At 39.0% G+C, this 27,214-nt stretch overlaps 1 protein-coding gene across 1 annotated transcript in view; it reads left to right on the forward strand.

Moving 5' to 3' along the window:
* LOC119040714 (heterogeneous nuclear ribonucleoprotein A1-like) overlaps window positions 1–23,141 on the forward strand; it is a 110,619-nt gene extending 87,478 nt beyond the window's left edge. Inside the window, 2 exon segments of the mRNA XM_053663947.1 lie at window positions 21,908–22,827; window positions 22,830–23,141. Coding sequence (XP_053519922.1) covers window positions 21,908–22,827; window positions 22,830–23,141 — 1,232 coding nt within the window.
* Window positions 23,142–27,214: the final 4,073 nt, after the last annotated feature.

A 27,214-nucleotide genomic window follows, 5' to 3' on the forward strand; every position in this document is an offset into this window, starting at 1 on the left:
TTCTTCCAGTTTCATCCACAATGTTGCAACTTTTTATTTGTTATTACTGAATAACAGACTGAAAACTTTCTTGCTCCAGAGCTTGTTCTGTAACCTCTATTCTTGCTTTTCTTACCAAAAGCCAATAAAAGCAATCATTTGAAAAATAAGTAAATAAACACTATAAACCTGCCTTTTTTTCACAAATTGTCTCTTGCTGAACTTCATCTGTTATCAATCACTAAATCACCTTGACTTTTTATGAAGGATGAAATCCTATGATAATCCTTCCTATTATAAAACAATGGTAAAAAATGCACTCACTTCTGGAGGCAGCACACTTGTTTTGAAATCCCTATTTTTTTCAAACAGGCAAAAATCCTGAATTTGACATTAGGATTTGAGTCCTTGCTGGCTGTATAAAATGCAAAAATTGCTTTCAGAAAAGGTGAAGAAATTAAGGCTCAGGGAGAATTAACTAGTGTAAAGTACCCCCAAGTTTAGATGTTTCTTGATTTTTCCTTTTCAAATAAATGCCTTTTATCAGATTTTTCCTTACAAAGCCAGCCCCAGTGTACACTAATGGTACCCTGCATCTGCCTCCTTTTACTAATTGGTTATCAGCTCTCTTCAATGTCTTTCTTGTCTTCCCGGCCAGGTTGCAGGGGCTTGTGGGCAGATGCTCTTAGCCTTTTTGATTTTCCCACAGGGTCCATCAGGATGTCTTTTATAAAGCAGACATTTGGTAATGGTTGATTTATTCCTGGAGATGTCTCACACAGTAAATACTGAATCTCACTGAGAAGTCTTTTAAGGTCCTCTCTATGTATGCACAGTGATCAGAGAATGAACTGCTTAACAATACAAAGATATTCTCTGCAGCCTGACTTTGACATTTTTCTGTTCAGTTCTGAAGGTCCCCTGGACATGACCAAATGGGGGATCACAGGGTATAACTCCATGTATAGAAAAATATTCTGCATGTTTAAATGTTACCTGCACCCAGTGGAAAGTGAGAGAAAAGAAGCTACATGGATTGCCTGGGGCCATTCTTTGTCTCCTGTTATTTACACAGACTCTCCTAGAGGACTTTCTCCTTTAGCTTTATAATGGTTGGCCTGAAAAGAATACATATTTGCCATTTTTTAATTCTCAAAAATAGCAACTCAAATTATATTAACCTCAGTTGATATTTTTCTTGGTTAAAGCATGCATGTTGAAGCAGATTATTTTCTTCTCGTCAAAGTGGGATTGATAGATAAATTTTAAAAATAGTCAGATCAGCCTATCCTGCATGTCAAGCTATAAAAATGGAAGCCATGTCTATGCTTGACAGATTCCAAAGATAGTCTTCAGTATGATCAGCTAATACTCATGGCATTGCAGGTTTCTTTAATATTAATGAACCACAAATGTCAGTGTGAGAAACTGCGCAACAAGCATGAAGCTTTTAAATGCAATCACCCAGGCAGCAGTAAGATTTACATTTGGGTTTTTTTCAGTAATTAGAGAAATACTCATGAATAAGCACCTGCTAAAATACATCCATTTTATAAAATATAGTGTTGTACATACAATCGAAACAAAATGATAGATGACTGTTACAATCAGGAGCTGTTACTTTCTCTGAACTTGTTCCTTGGTCAATAAATTGAGTGCACGTCTGTGTACCTTGTTATGGGATAACAAGGCATTCCATAACTTCTATATTAAGTGTCCAGAAGTGGTGAAATCCTTTACTCTCTGCATTATATCCAGGGATATCCTTTCAAAGTATGTGGCAGGATAAGTTGTTCAGATTATAATGTATATTCACTGCTGATGAAGAGTCAGAAAGAATGAAGTTCATTTGGATTTTATGTTCTCTTCATCTCTCTCTTATTCCCACTGTCATACATCAGGGTTGTTTGTAGGTCTACATCAGAAGTTGCTTAAAGACATTCTTTTCCCTGATTTTTAAAAAATATATTTTATTGATTATGCCATTACAGTTGTCCCATTTACTCCCCTTCATTCCCCTCCACCCCACACACCCTGTCCCACCCTTATTCCCTTGCTTTAGTTCATGTTCATGTGTCATAAGTTCTTTAGCTTATACATTTCCCATACTATTCTTGCCCTCCCCCTGTATATTTTCTCCCTACTGTCTATGATACTTATTCTCTGTATCTTCTCCCCCTCTCTCCTCCTCCCACTCCCCTGTTGCTAACCCTCCATATGATCTCCATTTGTGTGTCTCTGCTCCTGATCTAGCTGTCTCCTTAGTTTGCTTTTGTTTCAGGTGTGTTTGTTATTAACTGTGAGTTTGCTATCTATTTACTGTTCATATTTTTTATCTTCTTTTTCTTAGGTAAGTCCCTTTAACATTTCATATAATAAGGGCTTGGTGATGATGAACTCCTTGAACTTGACCTTATCTGAGAAGTGCTTTATCTGCCCTTCCATTCTAAATGAAAGCTTTGCTGTATAGAACCATCTTGGATGTAGGTCTTTGGCTTTCATGACTTGGAACACTTCTTTCCAACCCCTTCTTGCCTGTAAGGTCTCTTTTGAGAAATCAGCTGACAGTCTGATGGGAACTCCTTTGTAAGCGACTGTTCCCTTATCTCTTGCTGCTTCTAGAATTCTTTCCTTCTTTTTAATTTTGGGTAATGTAATTATGTTGTGCCTTGGTGGGTTCTTCCTCGGGTTCACCTTCTTTGGGACTCTCTGAGCTTCCTGGACTTCTTGGAAGTCTATTTCCTTTGCCAGTTTGGGGACGTTCTCCTTTATTATTTGTTCAAATAACTTTTCCACTTGTTGTTCTTCCTCTTCCCCTTCTGGAACTCCTATAATTTGGATGTTGGAATGTTGAAAGATGTCCTGGAGGTTTGTAAGCCTCTCCTCATTTTTTTGAATTCTTGTTTCTTCATTCTTTTTCTGTTTGGTTGTTTCTTCCTTCCTTCTGGTCCACTCCATTGATTTGATTTCCAGTTTTCTTCCCATCACTATTGGTTCCCTGTGCATTTTTCTTCATTTCACTTAGTGTACCCTTCATTTTTTTCATCTAATTTGTGGCCAAAATCAACCGGTTCTGTGAGCATCCTGATCACCAGTATTTTGAACTATGCATCTGATAGGTTGGCTATCTCTTGATCGCTTAAAAGTATTGGCTCTGGGACTTTGATTTGTTCTTCTGTTTGAGCCATAATTTTTTGGTCTGGTCACACCTGTTACATATGAGTGGTGGAGCTTTAGGTGTTCACCAGGGTGGGGAAACCCAGTCCCTAAGTTGTGATGCTATATGTGGGGGTGGGGTCAGAGAGGGAACAATGGTGCTTGTTCCACTCCCTCTAGGATTTCAGTCCCCTCTGCTGCTTCCCACAAGCAAATTGGGCCCTTCTGGTGCTGGTTCCCAGGTGGGTGGGCTTGTGTACTTTCTAGAACCCTTTGGGTCTCTCCAGCCAACTCTCCTGTGAGGCTGGGAGTCTCTCCTGGCACCTCAACCCCCCACAAGTTTTTTCAATCAGTGCTTTTAGGCTTTATTTCTTATTGCTGGGGCCCTGGGTTGAGTGCCACTCAACTGCCCATTGCCCATTGCCCAGCCTCATTGCCCATTTTGCCTGGTTTACCTGCATGAGAATGTGTGTCTGCAGTCAAACATCTGCCCCTACACATCTCATTGGGTCTGCTCTTTTTCTCCCTGCACCTGAAGTCAGCTAGCCCCACGCTGCCTGAGCACCAGGGTCTGCCAACCACCACCTTTTCCTGCTGTGACCCCTCTCCACTGGCTGCTGACTCTGCCCCTTTTATCCGTCTGGATGAATGGTTCGTTGTTGTAGGACTTCGGTCCAGTTCAATTTTCTGTGTGTTCTGGTTGTGTTTTTGTTTCTAAATCTTTGTTGTCCTTAAATTTGGTTGTGCAAGGAGGTACAGTATTTCCACCTATGCCTCCATCTTGGCCAGAAGTGCTTTTCCCCTGATTTTAAGGAAGTCTAAACCATTTGAGTATCTGCTAGGAGTCCCTTAGGAGGGAGGGAGAAAGGGTAAGGCCCACAAGGCTGGGTCAGGCACCTTCTGCTGTGTGCTTCATTGTTATATCATCCTGTATCATGAAGTTATACTTATTTATCTCTCCCCACAACTGGATTATAAATGCTCCTTTAGTAAATAAATAAATATATATTGACATGAGCTCTTCCTGTAAAAAATTTTAGTTGCTAGAACTTTTTAATTGTCTTTATTATGCTAATATATTTAAAAAGGAAAATTATATAAGCCCCTCTCTGATGTTTAGAAGTGTTAGGTAGGTATATTGAGAACTTCCAGGAAAAAATATTCATCTAAAAATATTTACAAAGTAGAATTGCCAATATTCCTGCAGTAAATGAAATTCTATAATTTGTTTAAGGACTTATTTTGGATCATGTGCCCTGCTACACAGCATGTGGTCAGATCTGAACATTTCAGAATACTTCCAACATTTTACTTACTCTTTTCTGGATTCTAAATAGAATATTAGTTAATTTTAAGAAAGTTATAATACATAGAAAAATATAAAACAAGCTCATAATCTTATCATGAGATTACTATGCTTATTTTTATACTTTTAGGTTGTTTTAGTGTTATGTATAGATATATGTATATACACAAATATTTTCTTACAAAAATATCATCTTACTTTACTCAACTCCCAAATGTATAAACTTACCCACTTCCTTACAACATTAGCCTTAAGTGGGTTACTCTTTTGCATCTTTTCCAAATTGACAAGTAAAAAATGGTACTTCTTGTTTTAACTTATATTTCTTTATGGACTAATGAGGTGGATTTTCTTTTCTCAAGTTTTTGGGCCATACGTAGTTTAAATTTTTAGTTTAATCAGAAATTTGGTTGATTTTTGGACAATGTAGATTGAAGAAACAGAACCACCCCCCCCCCCAGTTTCAAGGAGGCTCCATGCACCTTTCCTAATTGTAGCTCACCTAACACCCCAAGGTAGTTGCTTTTATTACTTTTGTAATAATTGGTAATTTGTTCTTTCTATAGTTGTACCACTTGCATGGACATTCATAGACCACAAAGAATTCTTTGCCCATATTTGACCTATGTATGAAAAGATACAGCCATGTGTTTCCTTCCATGGTTAGCGTGTTTTGCTCAGTATTGTGTGTGTTGGTTCACTGGTGGAACCACTGCCTATGAAGGAGCAAGGGAGACAACTTCAATGAGTGTGAGGACTCCCTACAGGCTTATCAACAACTTTCTTGGAAGACTGTGATTCTTCTACCCAACTCTTCCTGACTGTCTTCCTTATGCAGTTTGACCTGCATTTTAGTCCACTGATTCTCTCCACTTGTATTAGTTTCCTAGGACTCCTGGGGAAGTTACCACAAAGCTGGTGTCCTAAAACAACAGAAATTTATTGTCTTAGCGTTCTGGAGGCCAGAAGTTTGCAATCAAGGTGTCAGCAGAGCTGCATTCTCTCCAAAGGCTCTAGGGGAGACTCTTTCCTGGCTTCTTCCACCTTCTGCTGGCTCTATGATTTCCTCGGGTAGGGGCTACCTAATTCCAATCTTTGGCTCTGTCTTCACATGCCCTTCTCCTCCTCCTCTCTCCCAAAATTCCCTCTGCCTTTCTCTGCTTAAGATACTTGTCACTGAATTTAGTTAGAAACCACCTGGATAATGTAGGATGATGTCATTTGATTATCTGTAACTTAATTACATATGCAAAGAGCCTTATTTCAAATAAGGGTTCTGAAACATGGACATATCCTTTTGGACCCACCAGTAAAGCCACCATTCAATCACCTTCTTTAGATCCCTCCTCTCTATCCTTCGTGTGTGGTCCCCCAACATATCTATCACCATATCTAATCTCATCTTAGCATCTGCTTCATGAAGGACCCAGACCAACACGAATTATTGAGCAAAAGAAGTTAGTGCTGCATTTAGGAAAGGGCTGAAGAAGTGATATCCTTAGACTGTGATTCAAGTCTGACTCCTCGAAGGAGAGGATGAAGGAAGTTAAATTGGGTAGGAAGAATTTTACACTGAGGTACAGTTCCAAGAAAGCTGTGGCTAGGACAATGGCAAGTCCCTGAGCCCATTAAAGGAGTTCTCAGTCTCACAGGCAGAACTTGCTGTAAGTACATCAGCTGTGTTCAGTCATTAGCAGGGCACAGCAGCCTAAGGCAAGTGTGGCCTGGGCAAGACTGTGCAGCATCTGGGACAGCCAATCATTGGTAATGATGCTCTCTGGGGCAAGACATCTGAGAAGCTCCTTTTCATGGCACAGTCTACCCCCTGCGCTGCAAAGATTTACTTTTCCTCCCAGGAGGGACTTAAGAGAGGCAGGTTACTTTCTTATGGGACAGACCAGAGTGAGCCCCTCTCACTGCAATTGGCCTCAGGGCCACATTTGGTGCTCACCCTGCACTCCAATTCTATCCATTCTAAGTTCCCATTAACCTCAACTGTCATCTCAGCACAGCTTGGGGGCTGACCTTTGGAAAGTGTGGTCCAAACCTTCATTCCTGAGGGATCTTAGCCTTTGGTGATCATGCCCTACTCAGACTGGGATTGCTGCACATGTGCATTGGCAGTACAATGGCGCAAGGAAGAATTACCCTTCAGTGGGTCTCCGGACCCATATATTCTTCCTGTGGGGACAGAGTGCCATATAGAACCCTTGGATTACATATATATATATATATATATATATATATATATATATATAAAACCTTTGGAATATGGGGACAGAGTGCCACGTAGAACCCTTGGATTATATATATATATATATATAACCTTTGGAATATATATATATATATCACCATGAAGGACTGGTACACCAAATTTCAAGTGTTGCCTCTGAGCTGGCACTTTAGCCTTGTCCTTAGAAAGTCATTCTTGTCCTCTTTGAGGAGGAGGGTGCTTTGGATGGTCTGGTATGTGCTATAACCAGTGAATGAGCACGTACCCCATTTCACTGTTGAGGAGGTAAGGAAGTATGCAGTAGTCTCCATTTACTCCTTCAAGTTTATTTTTGGCTTTCTGTGCCTTAATCTATGTCACAGGAGGTTAACCATTTGGCATCACCAGGATGGATTTAGGTGAGGGAATGAAGTGGGTGGGGAGAAGCAGCCTGAAATTGAAGGGAACATGAAGAAAACATTTAGTATATATTTTTCTGCTGGAATTACCCACCTTGGTGCAAAGATTATGCCTGACTGTGTCCCTCTATATGCTTTCATAGCTCCCGCTCTCATCAGACTCCAGTTTCACTATTTCCAAGGGGTGGTAAGAGTTTTCTTCAACATTTTCCTTAAGCTTGCCCTTAGTTGGATACCATGTTGTGTTGGTCCTGAGCTTGTGCTTTCTGAGAACCGGAAAGGTATGTGTAACAGGATGCTATGCCTTTGAGAATGAACTGTTGCTATTTCCAGGATGGAAGGATTCCAAAGTCATCGACTTGCCACCAAGCGGCCAGTTGGTCTCTTTGAGGGATAAGCCACATTGGGGGTGCAAATTGGTTTCTGCTGCTAGCAACGTTGGGCATTCAGAGACAGCAATAGTTAGACCGACTTTGGTAGGTAAAATTCTGATTGGTCCACATGCATCTTCTACTCCATTTATGGGCCCATCATGCTGGTCCTGGGGTGGCTGACGATAAAAGCTAATGTCAGCTGGCTGGGTCATTTTGTTTTCCTGGGTATTGACTGCCTCTTCTGTGGTGGATGCTCTCTGGTGGGTGTTAACACATGGCATTAAAAACCTCTACACTTTGTGCTCGCTGGCATTTGACCATCCATGTGCTTCCTTCCTAAGCCTCCTTGACTGAAAAATATAGTAGAAATGGGGTCACTTGGGATGAACAAAGATAGAAAAGAAAATTCTAGTCTTATACAAAATTCAATAGTTCAAGAGACGATTACAGCCATAATAATATAGGTTGATAAGTTTGATTAAAGTTGTGATTACTTGAGGTTTAGAAATCTCATATTTTTAATTCTTAGAAAGCATTGCCAAACTTATGTCAAGAGAGAAAGAGAGATGAGAAATATTTCCTGGGTAGTTACTAGGCCTGAATCCTCATTCCAGCTAGACGCTGCCACCCCAGGACCAGGAATCCAGGCATGAACAAGGCAAAACCAGGGTATGGAGCCATAAGAGGCATGTGAAGAAAGCCACAGAGGATATGACTTGAATGTGAGGCAAAGACATTCTCAATGGTAACTGCCAAATGAAAGCAAGATGGATTAGCCCACTGTTTTAAACCTCTCTCTTCCCACCAGCTAGAACAGAAGCCTTCTGGGCTTCTGGAACCAGAAAGCTTCTGGTTTGAGGAATATTCCGCAAAGCATCCTGCTAAGGGCCTTATGAAAAGGCACAGTTGGAGCAAACAGCCTGCTGACAGCTGAGATTTGAATTTCAAATGTAGGAACTTCTGAAAGGAAAACAGTCTTAGTGCAACATAAATTGCTTCCAAACACTTGAACACACAACAGAAAAGGCAACAGAAAACCACATGAGACAAAATAATTTTGATAAACTGTTATAAAATCTGTTCACTTTTTTGTATGCTCACCGTACCCCCCTCAATTCCAAGTAACCAAAAGAAGCAAGGAAATTAATTGAAACCGTGCAGGAAGTTCCGAGAAATTCTGAGAAAGGAGGTATGTTTGAAACTAGATGCCATGACTTAATTAACTGTCTCCAGGGGGGAAGCATCCGCTAGAGAGAGAGAGAGAGAGAGAGAGAGAGAGAGAGAGAGAGAGAGAAGTTTGTGACTGAGTGTGAAGTCAGGCAGTCAACTGGTAAAGGTAGAAGCTGTGTCCTGTTAGGCAGCTTTCAAACTATTCCGAAGGGCCCAATAAGGTGCATGCATAGCAATCAATCACCCCATGTTTTGCCATCAAACAGTCTGCTATAGATTTCAGGTAGCTCAATGGGGAAAAAAACCCAAAAAACCAAAACCAAAAAAACCTCTTCACTTTGGGCCTGGAAAAAGAATCCATTGGGACCTCTGCCTCTGAATGGCTGGGGCCTGAGAAGTGCCACTGTGTGTGGATATAGATGTAGATATAAATAGATGTCTATCCATGAATACCCATTTCTATAGATATATTCGTATCTATATCTATTTCTATATCTATATGTAATCTATATCCATACACGGTCTCACTTCTTAGTCCCTAGACATTCAGAGGCAGAGGCCCCAATGGACTCTTTTTCCAGGCCCAAAGTGAAGAGTTTTTTTGTTTCCTGTTTCCTGTTTTTTGTTTTCCCATCGAGGTCCCTGAAATCTATAGCAGATTCTTTGATGACAAAACACGGGGTGATTGACTGCTATGCATGCACCTTATTGGGTCTTTATATCTCTATCTCTTGTCTCTATCTCTATGCCTAGAAACCACAAGAAGGTTGATTCTTTTTATAGGAAGGAAAATGCAATTTTGTGAGCCACATCTAAGGAACCGAGTAAAATAGGATGGAGGACAGGCTTTAGAATAAATTTGAAATGCATAGGCAGATCGCTGGTTTTCTATGCCTGTTTTTTTTTTTTTTTTTTTTGCATTTAATATGTCCCTACTGGTGACCCAGTCAAAGAGCAACTGCTGGATTACTGCATTTCAGGCTGCAGACATACTATTCTAGCAATGGAAAATAAGGTTCTTGTGGTCTTATTACAGGAAACCAAATTGCTTCATTCCCAGAAGCCAGAGGATTTCACTAGCTAGCAGTGGGGACCCTACGGAAAGCTGTAATTTGTAATCTAAATCTAATTTCAAATCTCATCTAAAAAATTATAATTAATATATTGAAGAAACTCCTTGTATCACTAGCTAGCTTTCTCCCAAGTTCTTCAGAATTTGTGGGTAATCAATGTCCTAAAGAAAATTTGTCAGAGTTTAATCACTGTTCCACATGTTCTTTTGTTTTGAATGCACTAACTATGGTAAATACTTGGTGCAGATCCCGTGTGCGTATTAAGAAACAATTCGTCACATTATCCAAAGGAATGAGTACTTTTCAAATTTTACCAGCTCACAAAAACAATTTTGCCTTTTAATAAAAGTGAAAAATTTATGTGAATTCATCCTTAAAATAGACTGGTAGGAGAGCGCTGTATCAAAGTGAGATTGAATTTAGGGGCTGTCACTCCCGCAGATGGAGAGAACGATGTGTTTGAGAAAGGTCACGCAGATCTAAGCTTTGGCTCTGCTCACCCACACCCACCCCTCCCTAAAGCCGAATTAATGAGCTGGCTACTGTATCCAGCTTCTCAACCATAACAAGTTCACAGCAGAGCAAAGTAAAAGAGCAAGGGAAATTCACAGCTGAGAAATGTCCTGTAACTTCAAAGAAGCTCCATAGGCAAGACAAGGATATTATTAGACAAATAAACACATCTCTCTTCTGCGGTGGAGCTCGGAAATGATGGTACAAGACTGGCCTCCTCAAAAGGAAAGTAGCAAACGGTAACGAAAAGCCTTCTTTTCAAATTCTCCACTTCCTATTTGATTTCTGGAGTTCTCTACAAACAAGAATTGGCCAACTTGTGTTTTTTCTCCCTCTGCATCTTCCCAGCCTCTGCTGAAAGTAAAAGCAAAAAAGCTGAGAAATGATCACAAGTTGGCCAGAAGGCAGGAACTGAGTCCGAATAATTTACCAGTTGTTACTGAGTTCTGGACACCTGACGCCGGGAGGACACTACTCTGGTAGAGATCTTGTGGAGCCTGAAGCATATACAATTTGGGGGAGAGGTTTCTTTAAGGAAAAGAAGACCCGCTTATGAAATCAATAATCACTATGAATGTGCTTATTTAGATGAATAAATCACAGGACTTACAAATTTTTTTAAGTTCAGATACACTTTTGCGACTGGGACCTGGCATTTCTCCGTTCAGCTACATTAATTCCTTTCCGTTCGCACCAGCAGCTGAGAGGCCATTGTGAGGATCAGCCACCTAATTTGTGGGGCCCAGTGCAAAATGACACTACACAGTCTCTTTGTCAAAAAGTAAGAATTTAGGAGGATAAGAGCAGGGAATTAAACCAAGCTCTGGGCCCTTCCGAGTACAGGGCCCTGTTGACTGTATAATTACACAGCCCTGAAGCTGGTCCTCGCAGCATCGCAGTTTACACAGAAATTACACTAATAACACATTATTCTTTATTAATTATGGACCCACCTCAGTGACATGTTCCTCTCACATTTATTTCCCTGTAAACTCTTTGGATTTCCTTTCATATGGTGACTATATTGTAGTATCTTTTCCAACAGAAAACCATGGAAAATAATTCTGTCTTTCCTTGAGCGTGTTTGATTGAAATTTGTCTTTCTTTATTGTCATTGTCAGCTGACAAAAGTTTCAGCATCACAAGGCACGTTCACCTCGTTAGGATGGTAGTCATGTCGGGGAAGGTCACTGCTGAGCTTCTTTCCCACAGGAGCCGTGTGCTTTGTTTTCCATTGATGGACTTTGTGCCACCTGCACATCTCTGGTGCCACACTCGCTAGGACACACCCGCATCGCAGTACAACCTACTCCTGGTTGTGACTCGGGGGGAACTGGCACAGGGTGGGTGATGGGAGATTCCTTGAAGCGAGGACTTCACCAGAACATCTAGCAATAACAGGGAAATGCTATCTTGAACTAAATGATTCCCAAACTCAACTTTCTCTTGGCAGCATCCCAAGATACCCGTGGCCCCAATACTAACAGGCAGGAGGGAAAATGTGATTGCGTTCAGGGAAGGGTGGAAAGTCAAAGTTGAACAAGATAGTGCTCATTGCTGATCATTGTTAAAATATCTCACTTTTGCAAATTTTATAACATGTGACACGGAAAGGGCCTGTGTAAGCTTAACCCTCATTAGCCTCTTAGTAAATCTACTGCTACACTAATCGTAAAACACAGCACGCTGACATTTGGCAATCTACCCAGTTGGAACAAAGTATTATGCTAGCCACAGTGACAGAGGACAGCTATGCAGCTGGCTTTCCTACAGGCTGGGCAACTGGTGGCTGTTATCTTTGTTGGAGGATAAGTGACTTTTAAATTCCATGTGGCAAAGGCTGTTTGCTGGCTGCCCTCTGTGTTTTTAGGTGCATGCTTCCACTTAGGTAAGGAAGCAGACAGCAATGGCCCGATGCATAATGAAACTCATTGTAGAGGAAAATGAATTACAAGAGGCTACTCACATATTTGAAGTAAATGGCCACTTTTGAACAAATCATTTGGCATTTACTCCTAAAAAGGTTCTTGTAAATTTATGATGAAAAGTGTTTTCCAGGAAACTAAAGTTCTGTTCTGAAAAGAACTATTTTCCTCACACCTTTATATAACTGGAATTATCATAACCAAGATTGCACCTTGGAAAATGACCCAATTTGGCAATGTTCACTTCATTATCATTTAGACACAGGTGCCTAGCATTTTATAAAGCTTAAGAGTACAAGTGGTCCTCAAACTTGGGTTTTGCAACCCATGCTTGAGAGATAAACATCTGTTTTACAACCCAAGTTCGAGAGACAAACCAAGCAATAGGCTATAAAACAAAGGGAAGAGACTAGAATGATAAACAGCAGTGCTGATTGTGTGTTTAGAGTTAACTTTCAATTCTTTATGCCACAGAGAGGAGCAGTGACAAAGAAAACTGAAACCTGGGTAATGTGTCCAGATGGTCAGGGCCAGAGCCTTGCCCTCTGGGGCAAATCCAGTGGCATCTTTTTCATCCTCATCCTTCTTGATCTCTCGGCCACTCCTGAGAGTGCTGAACCCTTTTCCCTCATGAACTCCTTTCTTTCTTTAACTCTGCCTTCCCCACATTCACTTTAATTCCTCTGTTGGTGAACTTTGGTGAGCCTTCTGTTCCCTCCTCCTCCCTTTGCTCTCCTCTATGCTTCCTTCCTGGCTCTTTCACGCTCTCTCAGCTTCATCAACACACTGGATTCTCTGTTCCAGCCCTCATCTCTTTCTCCTTCTAGTCTCACTCTACTGACCTGCTGGCTTTTAACACCCCAGAAAGCCTAAGATCCTCCTTCTGTTATTGCCACTCCAGTCCTCCTAGTCACTCTTTTCAAAGCCTTGGGGTCTTCTCTGACTGTTCCAACCTCTTCTTCTGAAATGTCCCTCATCATTTTCTCTCCACTTCCTATAACACTATCTTAGCTTAGGGCCTCACTGCTGCTTCACTGATGAAAAAAAATCTCTTAATTAATTCTCACTAATAATTATATTTATTTTAATATAATAAGATTAAATTATTTTAATCTTTTGGATATTTCCTCTAAGTACAATTGGAATATTACACTCCACTGCTAAAAGACCTTCCATAGCTCCCCACTGCCACATTTCATAAAGTATAAGATTTCTTGCTACCACACTTGCTGCTGTTCATACTTTGAACTCAATACGCCTTTCCATCATCATATCATATAACTTCTTCTTACTCACACTTCGACTTAGTGTAGGATGGATAAAAGAAAAATGCACAACACGGAGCATACATGTAGATAATTCAGACCTGATCAAATTTTTTTATTTCTCCGAAACACCAACAAATGTTTTGATGCAAGATTTAATGAGAAAGGACATGTAGCTAGGTCAATGACTAAGAAAATGAACAGAGGGATGGGGCCAATAATGAGCACAGATGCTCTTAAATGGAACGAGCTGGATACACAGGCTGTCCTAGTCCATGGAATGTATAAAGCCCCCGGAAAAACCAATTCTTCACTTAGTGAAGGCAGACTTTGTAAATGTCCCTCATTTACATTCCTGGGACACGAACATCTGTGAAAAGTATTAGTGGACTGACAATTTCTGTTTTTTGTGAAAGACACAAAATGCTCCAGAACATCTAATCTGGCATGTGTTTCCTAGATTTCCTATCTCTTTGTGCTGACATTTTATGTCATCTCTTATGGAAAGCTAATTTTAAGGCCATTTTCTTCATGTTACTTTTTCTCAGAAGAAAATCTGATCATTTGGGACTGCAAAAAGAACTGAGGAAAATGCATCTGGCAAAACCAAGGCTAGGATATTGGAATAAATGGCACTGTAATAAAACACACACAAAAGTCACTTTCCTGAAATTATTTTTTCTGTTAACTTACTGGAGAAGAGATATGCTAAGATACTATATTATCCAATGGATGTTCTTAAACATCCAAGTCCTGTTTTGCTTCTCCTGATCAATTTACATCAGTTACATATTTGTAATGAAGTTTACTTCTAACATATATGTTGCGCTCATATTCAATCCTTCCACCCTATCACAGTCACATATGCATATTCACACTGTTCAGAGGAATAAGATGAATGAAGCCAGCATTTAAAGCTTATCTAAAATCTACTGATGCATATTTTCAACTGACAGTAAAGTCTCTTAATCATATTGGCTTGGGATAAAATAAAAATTTAAAACAAATCAGTGGGTATATGTAAGAAATGACATACATGTAAGAAATTTAGGAGAGAATATTTTGGTGCAATGTAATTAAGCAGAAGAGACATTATCACTTTGAAAAGCCATATATATGCTTTAAAAATTAAAATATGTTGTAATTAATTGAATTAAAATAAAGATCATTTAAAAGTTTGCTGGTTTAACCATTTAAACATCTTAAAATATTTTTAAAACTGAGAACACTAAAATAATATATAATTAGGTAGATTTTTGAACCAATGAAAACTAGTTTACCAACATTTAATTAAGTATCCTACTGCCATTTGAAGTAAATTAAAATATTATTAAGTTGATTTCACAAATGGCTAAATTGAGACTGAGAAATAAGTGAATTTCTCGGGGTTACAGTCAGTCAGTGGAAACTGGGCCTGTGGATTTTAATTTATATTTTCATGGTTCTAATGATTATTAAAGTGTGCCTTCTCCTAAGCATACCAGTGAATGACACTGGTTATATTAAAAAATTCACAAGGTATCTTACTTTTGAGAATCATGTTTCTTCTGATTAACTTCTACAGAATATTAAGAAGAGCAAAAATTAATATATTTCTCATGCAAAGTAATAAAAAATATTTTTTAAAATTTGAGTACATGAAACAAAATAGCTTTTATATTAGAAAGCATTGAAAATACTAATTGGTATAAGAATAGGTGAAATTTAAGACAAACATTAAGGAAAATTATGGGGGCAACTTTCCTTTCAAGTCCCCCCAGCTGCCATGGATGAGAGTAAACATGACAGAGATACAATGTGATCTGCTTGGGGAGGAGAGGTGGCCATCTTCCCAGAGGAAAAAGGCTGTGAGCAGTGGCCAGTTTCTCAGGGGAAAAAAGCATTGAGCTCCCTCCTCTAGGGACTTTTATTGGGCTGTAATACACAGGAATACAGGGCGTCAAGGATCAAAGAAATCTGAGGGCATAGTCTGAGTCAGAGTCTGTCAGGAAGAGAGTTTTAGGGTTTCTTGCTTGAACCTTTAACATATGAATGAAAGCACTCTTAGCAGAGCAGATTTCACAAGTTTATCAGGAAGTCTTTGTGATGCCAGATTTCACTCTAGGAAGGCAAAGAGCTGCACTTCTCCCCAACAGGTATTCAAGCTTAAGGGGATTAGAGCCAGGAAGTGCTTTTCCCAGAGGACATGGGGACTCAGGCTATGTCAGAATAGTGGGGGGGGGGTGAGGGTCCATCACCCCCTCTTTGTTGCAGTCCCCCCAACTCCTTCCATGATGGCCTCCCAGGTGATCGAGTCTGGCCTAGGTTGCCCCCCCACTGTGAGGGGTCTTACTCATCACTGGACTTCTGACCAAGCTTTGAGGGCAGGGAGAGGAAACTGAGGCAGCGTTTGCTACCAGAGACAAGCTTTGTCCCCTGCAGCTGGCATTCCAAAGGCTGTCCCTTGCACTTAGCCACAAGGGGGCAAGATACAATTCCTAGAACTAGGCAGAGTGGTCTACAACAGAAACCCATGACCCATTTCTTTTTGATTCCTCCAGTCCCTAAATATCATCAGCTGATGTGTTTCATCCTGGCTTTGAGTTCTTTTATAGTTTCTGATCACTTGAGAATTTCTTTTCTGCCTTCCCACCTAATCTATATTGTGTGATATTATTTTTTTAAAGACTTTAGTTTTTTAGAACAGTTTTAAGTTTACAGCGACGTTGAGAGGGAGGTACAGTGATTTCTCATATGTCCCCTGCTCCAGACATGTACCCATAGCTTCCCCATTGTCATCATCCCTTACCAGAATGATACATTTTTTATCTCACCCAAGGATATGTTTACTGACTTCAGAGAGAGAGGGAGGGACTGAGGGAAGGAGAGAGAGAGAGAGAAAGAGAGAGAGAGGGTGAGAGAGAGAAACATTGATTGGCTACCTCTTGCACATGCCTTGACTGGGGATCAAACCCTCAACCTTTTGGTGTATGGGCCAGTGCTCCAATCAACTGAACCACCCGGCCAGGGCACAGAGATACACTTTCTCACCTTCTTATCAAGGATAAACACATTGCAAAAGTCCATAGTTTTCCTTAAGGTTTACTCTTGATGGTGTATATTCTCTGCATTTGAACAAATGTATAATGATATAACTATCATTATATCACACAGAATAGACTCCCTGCCCTAAAAATCCTCTGCACTTTACTTATTCATCTTCTCCCAACCCCCATTCCACCATGCCTGTCAACCACTTATATTTTTGTAGTATCTACAGTTTTGACTTTTTCAGAATGTTATAGAGTTAGAATCATACAGTATATAGCTTTCTCAGATTGGTTTCTTTAACTAATTACTATGCATTTAAGGTTCCTAACATGTTTCATCATTTCTTTTTAGCACTGAATAAATATTCCATTTTCTGGATGTACCACAGTTTATTTGTCCCTTCACATACTGAAAAGGACATCTTTTGGTTGCTTCCAAATTTTGACAATTATAAATAAAGCTGCTATAAACATCTTAGTGCAGGTTTTTGTGTAGACATAAGTTTTCAACTCCTTTAAGTAAATACTGAAGAATGTGACTGAGGAATTGTATGCTAAGGGTATATTTAGTTTTGCAAGAAACTGCCAAACTATTTTCCAAAGTGGCTGTACCCTTTTGCATTCCCACCAGCATCCTCTGCAATACTTGGTATCATCAGCGTCCAGTCTAATTTGTATACAGTGGTAGCTCACTGTTGTTTTAATTTGCTTTTCCTTGATAACCTATGGCATGGAGCATCTTTGCATACGCTTCTTTTTTTTTCTTTTTCTTTTTTTGCTATCCATGTATCTCTTTTAGTCAGGAATCTGTTAAGGTCTTTGGCTCATTTTGAATCAGGTTTTCTTATTTTTGAATTTGCTTGTTTTCTTATTGTTGTGTTTTAAAAGTTCTTTGTCTATTTTGAATAACAGCCCTTTATGAGATACATCTTTTATGAAAATTTTCTCCCTTTCTGTGGCTTGTCTTTTTATTCTCTTGAAAGTATGATTTGCAGAGCAATAATTTTTAATTGTAATATAAGTTCAGCTAATCAATTGTTTCTTTCATGGATCATGTCGTTACTGTTGTACATGAAAATGTATTGCCATACCCAAGGTCATCTAGGTTTTCTGCTATGTTATCTTCTAGGAGTTTTACAATCATGCATTTTACATTTAGGTGTATTACCCATTGTGAGTTAATTTTTGTGAAGGGTGTAAATTCTGTGCCAAGGTTTTTTTTTTTTTTTTTTTTAATGTGGATATTCTGTTGCTCTAGCACCATTTGCTGAATAGACTATTTTGTTCCACAGTATGGTCCTAGTTCCTCTGTCAAAGATTAGTTGATTGTATTTATGGGGGCCTATGTTCGTGCCCCTTATTCTGTCCCAGTGTTCTATTTGTCTGTTCTTTCACCAACACCACACTTTCTTGATAACTGTAGCTTTGTAGCAAGTCTTGATGTTGGGTAGCATCAGTCCTTCCAGTTTGTTTTGCTCTTCCAATATTGTGTTTGCTGTTCTGGGTGTTTTGCCTCTCTATAGAAACTTTAGAATCAGTTTGTTGATATCCATAACATAAATTTCTGGGATTTTAATTAGGGTTGCATTGACTCTACATATCAAGGTAGGAAGAGTTGATATTTTGACAATATTGAGTCTTCCTATTCATGAACATGGCTATCATTCTATTTATTTAGTTCTTTGATTTCATTCACTGACATTATTATTTTATCCATAATTTTGGGGTATTAGCATAGCTTGCCATGTTACCAAAACTTTCCTAATTTTTCTATATTTCCTGCTTTGTGACTTTTAACAGAGGAAATAAGCTATAGTCCCTTGTTTTGATAATCAGAAATGAAGGCAAATTATACCTGTCTTACCCAGAAGGAAAGTCCACACTCTCAAAGTTCATTGCAGAAAGGTGAAAAGATGTACAAGTTGGCAAAGACCCTGAAACAAAAATGGGGAGGAGAACAGGGCTAATGGGGTTAGTAAGAAGATGCTGACATTTGCTCAAGACTAAGCCATTCAGACCATACAGGCAAAAGCAATGCGTCTCTGAATGTCATATAGCGATGTCCTGACTCCTCATGTTGCTTAGCAATCTATACAACAGATAGGACAAAGGAAGGAAGTTAAGCACATCTTATTCATCTTAGATTTCTAACATATTTAAACTTTCAAATCCACACAAAGGCAGAAGATTTCATGGTGAATTTATCTTATATATTTTCACAGTTAAGTTTATTTTTTAAACATCAAAATAGTGTTGAGCAGAATTAGAAAGCTCTTGGATATTTAAACACTTATAGTTTTGTGTATAGATCTATGCCATTCTTTTGATGGTTGACATTATTAATGCTGTTTTTGCAATATGTAAATCTATTCTATATATGTCTTATCCCTCTCATTTTGATTGTTTTTTTAAATTAAAATTTACATTCAATATTACTTTGTATTAGTTTCAGCTATATGAGTTATGCCTCTCTTTGATGCTTTGTTTACAAGATTATTTATGATAATAGATATTTCACTATACAAAACAAGGGCTGGTTTTATAGCACCCACTTTTTACATTATGTTTAAGCCTGTTTTATAATGTGGTAGGCATTTAAAAATATATACTTGGTATAGATTTGAAGAAGAGTGTCAGGAAAGCGATCTTATCTATAGAATTCTATACCATGATCCTCTACTTAAAGGCTTCACTTTACACAAAGGTCAGGAGAATACTTTGATTTTTAAAATCATTTTCTTTCAGGAGGGGACAGGCAGCATAACGTAACACTAAATTGAGCAAATTCAATCCACCAGGATATCAGACCTTCGAGAAACAAACAAAACAAAATAAGCCACCAGGACAGTATTTGCATTCCTCTGCACTGTTTCCCAGGAAACCCAGAAGACAAGCAGTATTTGTTCACCCTCTCCCTTCAGATCAAGCCCCTCTGGGTGCCCACATTTTTTTTTAAAGATTTTATTTATTTATCTTTAGAGGGGAAGGGAAGGAGAGAGGGAGAGAAATATCAATGTATGGTTGCCTCTCACACGTCCCCTGCTGAGAACTGGCTTGCAACCCAGGCATGTGCCCTGACTGGGAATCAAACCACGGTTGTCTGGTTCGCAGGCCCATGCTCAATCCAATGAGCTACACCAGCCAGGGCTCGGGTGCCCACTTTTATAACACCCTGGACCTTTGCCATGTGGCACTTAAGCACAGTTGCAATGATATACTTATGAGATTAATGTTTCACTGCACCTCTAGACTAAAAATCCATGAGGACAGAGATAGTGGTTTATTTTGCCTTTGGTTGTATCTTTAGCATCTAGTCCATATGAAGGAAAATATGAATATATTACATGATTATGAATTGGTTGTACTGTATCATGCAGTAATACTTATAATTGAGACACTTTCTGATAATCATTAGAACTGACACAAATATAAGAAGTACAGCAAGTTTGAGAATAAAAAATTGTTGACTAGCACATAAACTTTATAGGTGATTTAAGATCCCTTTTGGAAACCAGTTTGTCAAGAGCAATGATTGCCAACTGTTTATTTTTTCTTATATGTTGATTTGATTCTTTCTGTGTTGCGTCTTTGTTTTCTTTTCTCTGCATTCAAAGTCTGTTTTTTGATTTTCTCTAAAGATAATTATGCAATGACTTCATGCAAACACCACTTTTAAATTATTAAGGTTTTTGGTGAACAAATGCAGACACAGAAAAAATGAGGGGGAGAATCTATGTTATATTCTTTTTTGATTTTGGGTATGAAACTTTTTTTTTATTATCTGAAACACTGTAAGTGCTATTTATAATTATGTATTTAACAATTCTACTTATACAAAATAAATGATTTTCTTCAAGAGAGATGTTAACAATTCTCCCTACCAACAAAGTTAGGATATTTAATCAGCAGAAGTCAGTAAGGAAGCATGGCTTAATTCAGTATCTACCCCTGAAAATATTTAGAGTTAAACCTTGCATTTACTGTGGCATTGTGGTATCTTTGTCATGATCAATAAGAATATGTACAACTGTGCTTTACAATGTTTTCAAATGAATCTCAAAATCTGCTTGTATTTAAAGAGAAATATGGGAGCTTTAATGAAAGAAATGAACACCGTCAGGTTGTAATAAGCTGGAAAGATCAAAACAGCATCCCCTGCAACTGATAAAAAACATACCATGGGAGGTTTTTGGCCCCAGGATTTAACCCAGATAATTATATAGCATGAAGAAGAAGAAATAAAAAAAAACTAGAAACAACAAAAAGATATTTGAAAACTGATACCTCAGTCTGAAATACAGGCTTGATACTTCCCTGAGACAATCAACTTCATTCTCCTCCCATTCTCAGAAATATGTCGCACTATGAAGTTTAATTTGCTCAAAATTAAATGTAAAAAACTCTGTTACATGGGGGAGCACAGTCTGTATTTCTTGAATAAAATAATCTTTTCAGGAATGAAGTTACTCCTGGTTGCAGTTTTCCCCATATTTCTATCAACCCTGGCAAATCACTTTAGTGGGCCTAGGACTGAGCACTTATATTCCGGAGGCCTTTGTAGCAGGCAGCCTTTCAATGGGTCGGCCTAGGTCATCAACAGGAGGAGGAAGAGCGGGCTGCCCTTCCAGGGTGCTTCGTCTCCTGCTTTATGACCCTGAGAATTTGCCTGGCCTTCTTTGAAGAGATGGAAAGTTTACATAAACCCTAGGTTTACCTTAACTTCATCATTAAAGTCAGACAGGACTGGGGGTGGTCACTGGAGCCTGGATAAACTGGTTACAGAAATGAAGGGTTAGTATTGGGTTCTTGTGGTGTTGGAATGGCTAAGGCACTCTCGAATATTTGGGTGCCAAATAGTCTTGGTCTCAGAAATACAGGTTGCTCCTGGGCTTCCTGAGGGGAAATAGCTCCCCAGGAGAGTTTGGGGTATAACAACTCTGAGTTAAATGGATATATCTTAGGTCAAGGAATTTTTTAAGGCAATTATATGACTTCTTTTTATAAAAAAAAGAAAGACTAGAGAATTACACATCTCAGGACTGGATGATGCTAATTTCATATATTTTGCAAGTGCTTTGAAAAATGTCCAAGATACAGGATATTCAGTTGCAAAACTTTTGTTATTGTTATTTATGGCTCAGATTTTGATGAATGAATTTTTAAAATGGGCTATAAAAATATACCTCTATTATAATGTTTTATAAAAGAAGAAATATAATACCTGATTAGACCTTTGGTTTTGTAAATAATCAGAAAAGAAGTAAAAATAATACTCCTCTGAAAAATAATAGATTTCATGCAAAATAAAATTTCCTGGGGAAATAATAGTAGCACAGAACCTCCATATTGCATCCATAGGAGCCCTTTGTTCTGTGCAACCAGCTGCACTTTCATTGATTTGCAGATCTTGGAGTAGAGAGGTGTTTATTATGCAACTAATTAAGAATTACAGGGTTTTTAAAAATTCAATGGACTTTGCTATGAAGTAAGCTTCCTTAAAGTTGTCATTTCTAAGTTAGAGCCTTGTAAAGAGCCCGAACAGCAGAGGAAGCCCTTTATTGGATGTCTGAGCTTCAAAGCAATTGATGAGAGTCTGAGGAGTCATTCTGAGCAAAGGGGATGCTCAGGGACCGTATGGGTAATGAAAGATCCAAACAGCAAGGTCCCCAGAGGCCCTGGGTTTGTCACATATGCCCCTGTGGAGGAGGAGGCTGCAGCCATGAATGCAAGGCCAAAAGAAGTGGATGGAAGAGTTGTGGAACAACAGAAGGCTGTCTCAAAAGAAGATTCTCAAGGACCTTGTTCCCACTTAACTGTGAAAAAGAGACTTGTCAGTGGTATTAAAGAAGACACTGACAAACATCACCTAAGAGATTATTTTGAACAATATGAGAACATTGAAGTGATTGGAATCATGACTGACCAAGGCAGTGGCAAAAAGAGATTTTCTCTTGTAACCTTTGATGATCATGCCTCTGTAGACGAGATTGTCTTTCAGAAATACCATACTGTAAATGGCCACAACTATGAGGTGAGGAAAGCCCTATTTAAGCAAGAGATGGCTAGTGCTTCATACAGCCAAAAAGGCTGAAGTGGTTCTGAAAACTTCGGAGGAGGTTGTAGAGGTGGTTTTAGTGGGAGAGACAACTTTGGTCACGGAGGAAAGTTCAGTGGTCGAGGTGGCTTTGGTGGCAGCTGTGGTGGTGGTAGATACGGTGGCAGTGAGTATAATGGACTTTGTAATGATGGTAGTTATGGAGGAAGCAGCCCTGGTTACTCTGAAGGAAGCAGAGGCTATGGAAGTGGTAGACAGGGTTATGGAAACCGGGGCAGTGGTGGCACCTATGACAGCCATAACAGAGGAGGAGGTGGCTTTGGCAATGGTAGTAGAAGCGACTTGGGAGGTGAAGTAGAAGCTACAATGATTTTGGCAATTATAATCAATCTTCAAATTTGGGATCCATGAAAGGAAAAAACTTTGGAGGCAGAAGCGCTGGCCCCTGTGGTGGTGGAGGACAGCACCCTGCTACACCAGAAAACCAAGCTGGCTGTGGCAGTTCCGGCAGCAGCAGTAGCTATGGCGGTGGCAGGAGGTTTGAACAAAGCAGAGCAGGAGGGGAGAGCCAGAGCAGTGACAGGAAAGCTGCAGGTCCGACAGAGTTGTACACTCAGCCAAGCACAGTGGCAGAGCATAGCTGCTATGAAGAAGACATGTTTTAGATGGCATTCCAACAAAGGGTTTTAATGTAGTTTTGTTTTGCACCCATGCTGTTGATTGCTAAATGTAATAGTCTAAACATGACGCTGAATAAACGTGTCTTTTTCAAATGTGTTGTGTAAAGTCAGTCTGCCCTGAAGGCATCTTGGTAAATTACCCCAACAGTGTGAAGTTAGAATTCCTTCAGGGTGATGCCAAGTTCTATCTGAAATTTATTTACAACCTGCTTGGGCACAGAAGCCAATCACCTCAGATGCCTTGGTGCAGGAGAATGGACAGCTACCATGTTGTGACCTGCAGTTCACCATTAACAGGATCACTCAAGCAGAGTCATGGAGTTTATTTGGTTGTTAATGATTATTGGCACATCCTGTGCAATATATCTAAATTTAATTATGGTACCAGATAAAATTTTAGATGAGAATGAAGCTTGTGTATCATGTGTAATCATATGAATTAATATCCTCTTGAAAAAATTCAATTGAGGTGTCTTAGATTTCATTATTTAAGGCCAACATTTATTAAATGCTCACCATGTGTCAGCAATTTGTTAGCTTTTAAGGACTCAAAGAGGAATATGATATTGTCTTTGCTTGGGAGAAGTAATCCATTGACTAATAAGTTCATAAATAGAACTGTGGTACCTGATAAATACTGATACAATATAAGACAACACCTTCAGTTTTTCTATAACAAACATTTAATCTTAAATTGTAAAAGAGAAATCAATAGTTCTTTACAAAAACAATATTTTCCCTCCATAGACAAAACCATTTTCATTCTGGAATTATGGCATCTTCTGGAATTATGGCAGGTCTAGAAGAAGGAATCTTGGGTAAAGAAAGAAAGGGCCCTAGAGAAACTGTTATGGGAGGAACAGCAGGAGGAAGTAGGCATGTGCAACTTTGAAGTGTCCTGAACTATTTTGGGAGCTATGATGGGAAGATTAGCCTTACTCTGTTACTCAGAGGTCAGAACTGTGAAGTTAGGAGTAAACAGCTCTGTATAATGATGGTTTTTCCAAGTAACTGTTAGTTTCCAGCGTTGATTCTGGCCCTCTCCTGTCTCAGGAGTTATGCAGAAGCTAAGTACCCATTTTTCAGGGTAGAGATACAGTTTCCAAATGAGGAAAAAAATTACATTTGATGAACTCTCAGATCCCTTCCTTCTCTAACACTTAGATTTCTGGATGAGGATGAATATTATTGTGTCTGAAGTGCTACCAAGGAGCTGTATGGGTGTGGGAGCAGCTAACCTAGTTATCAAACATATATGGCAGTAAGCATCGTTGATCTGGGTTTCACAGACACTCTTGTCCTGGATATCTTACAAAATTAGACAAATCCAAGTGATGAAATAATGATATTGTTCATTAAAAGAAGACATTAAAACACTTTTATCTCATACCACAAAGGTTAAAAGTCAGACCTGGTTCTAAGTTGAGAGTAAAGAGAGAGTTTCTTAGAACATGGGATGATGAGGTTGTAATACATTTGCTTCTAAATGAAAATCAAACCACCATAGTAGTGAGTTCATAAACATCTCAGGGTGTCCCAGGGAGGTTTGACAAAATGAGTTACTACAAAAAGGAGTTATTACAGCATAATTAATGTTGACAAGGAAATTCAATATAAAATTATTAATCAAACAGAGGTTTTAAAATATTTTAAAGGAGTCACAAAATGTTTTTTAGGCTCAAAAAGGAATTTTTGGCTCTGGATAAGTCAGAATACATATATGTTTGTGAAAATTAAACTATCATGATTGTGGTTTTAAGAAGCCCCTAAGAAAGGTGAGCTTAGCAATACTGTACTCTTAGTAAACGTAAGTAATAAAGCTGAAAAATGAGAACAGTCCTACACAAGCTATTTTCCCTGCAGACACAGTATAATCAGATCCCCACTCATGTGTGTCATTGCCCACGCCAGGCCACTGCACATCCAGCAGTGGGTTCTCAGAAAAGGAAAGCTAGTATTCAAATGAAAACATTTGCTCTCTCTACACTTATGGCTTTCATTTAGTTTCTGGGGAAAGCATACATTTTTTTCTAGCTCTTGTGATAGGCTTATCTACCAATCTGTGCTCAGTCCCCTTTCATTCTTTTACTCATTTGGTTTACAAGTATTTTGGTGACACAAAGGCATATATTTTATGCCAAGTACTTTTTCTTCCCCTACAACCAAACAGTAAAACAAAATGAACAGTGCTTGGTAACTGAGTCTATCTGAAAACCAAGCATCCCTGTTACTTCTGTGGCTCATGTGAAGCAAACGCCCAATTTGAAGGATGGGCATTTGTCCTCGGTATCTTAGAGATCACTCTGGAATTTTGGGGCTGGAAGGAACCACAGAGAACACACAGACCAGTGGTTCCCCAAACTGGCTTTGTTTCAGGGTCACCAGAAAAGCTTTTTAAAAATTAACATTATAGCTCATTCCAGATGTAGCAAAGTAGAGTCCTTAGACTTGAAACTGGCAATTTACCCTGGCAATCTGGAGACCAGTGATCCTGTCTCATAACTGAACTTTAAGGAGGTCTAGAAAGATTAGGGATTGCGTATCATGAGTAAATTTAGATTCAACTGAAATAAATGACTTTTTCTAGGATTGGTTAGTGACAGAACCAAGACCAGAACCTGTATGTCCTTGATCACAGTTTTATTTTCACACTACTAACCACTGCTATGGCCAGCATGACTAGAAAGCACATAATTTTACCCATTTGTGAATAAAAAGTGCCCAGAAACACACACACACACACACACTCTAGACATTTTGGGCTTTCTAACTGTCTTTGACATACCTTTGTTCAATTCTATCCCTCAACATTTTAATCATCACTGTGATGGTTTTCCTGAACTCCATCTTCTCTTTGGCTGTTAAATCCAGTTTCCTTTTAAGGATTCCAAAGGCCATTCACTCATTTATTTTCACTCAATTTTTGCCAAGGCAGTTAATGACATCAGGGCTGCTTATTATGTTGTTTTAGCACCTTCTGTTCTGTTCCTGTCTTCTAGTTTGGTAATGTTTAGGTCTCTTCTATTTATTTTCCAAATGGTTTATGTTTTTTCTTATTATTTCTATATCTTCACATATTTGCTTGACCTTTGAGATATTTCTTTCATTCGATTTTACATTTAATTAGCCTGAGTCTCCAGAGACTTTTTTTCCTTGTATTCATCTACTGAATGTTTTAGTCCTTAAATACCTATGTATCTATCTATAATACATATTCTTTATTACATATATTATATTTCTATATATTCTTTTTTAAAATCCTCATCCAAGGACATTTTTCTTTCATTGCTGTTAGAGAGAAGGTCAGGGAGAGAGAGAAACATTGATGTAAGAGAGAAACATCAATTGGTTGCCTCCCATACATGCCTGGACTGGGGGTCATACACACCTGGACCAGGGATTGAACCCACAACCTAGGTATGTGCCCTGACTGGGAATTAAACCCACAACCATTCAATGATGAGATGATGCTGCAACCAACTGAGCCACACTGGCCAGGACTGTATAATCTTTATACTATGAAGGACTGGTTTATGTAATTGTGGAAGCTGAGAAGGCCAAGATCTATAGTTGGCAAGCTGGAAACTCGCAAGAGTTGATAGTATATTTCCATTCTGAATCTGAAGGCCTGATCACTAGGAGAGCCAATATGTAAGTTCTAGTCCGAATCTGAAATCAGGAGAAGGCTAATGCTCTAGCTTAAAGGCGGTCAGGCAGACAGAATTCGTTCTTACTGAGCCTCTTGTTCTGATCAGGCCTTCAAAGCACTGCACGAGGCCCACCCACTCTGGGGAGTGCGATCTTCTCTACTCAGTCTTTGATTCAAATGCTAATCACTAATGGAATCACAAACATACCCAGAACAATGTTTAACCACCCCATGGCCCAGTCAAATTGACAGGTAAAATTAGCCAGCAGGAATCCACTCCTTGTCAACGTGGCACGCATATGCATCTCTTACACACAATCTCTACCTATCCATACCTTTAATCTATCTATATTCAATCTCTCTATATAAGTAAAGACATATCATGGTCATAATTCTGCCTAACATGATA

The sequence above is a fragment of the Artibeus jamaicensis genome, unplaced genomic scaffold, assembly GCF_021234435.1.
Source record: "Artibeus jamaicensis isolate MK-2021 breed Jamaican fruit bat unplaced genomic scaffold, CSHL_Jam_final contig_1127, whole genome shotgun sequence".
Classification (NCBI taxonomy): domain Eukaryota; kingdom Metazoa; phylum Chordata; class Mammalia; order Chiroptera; family Phyllostomidae; genus Artibeus; species Artibeus jamaicensis.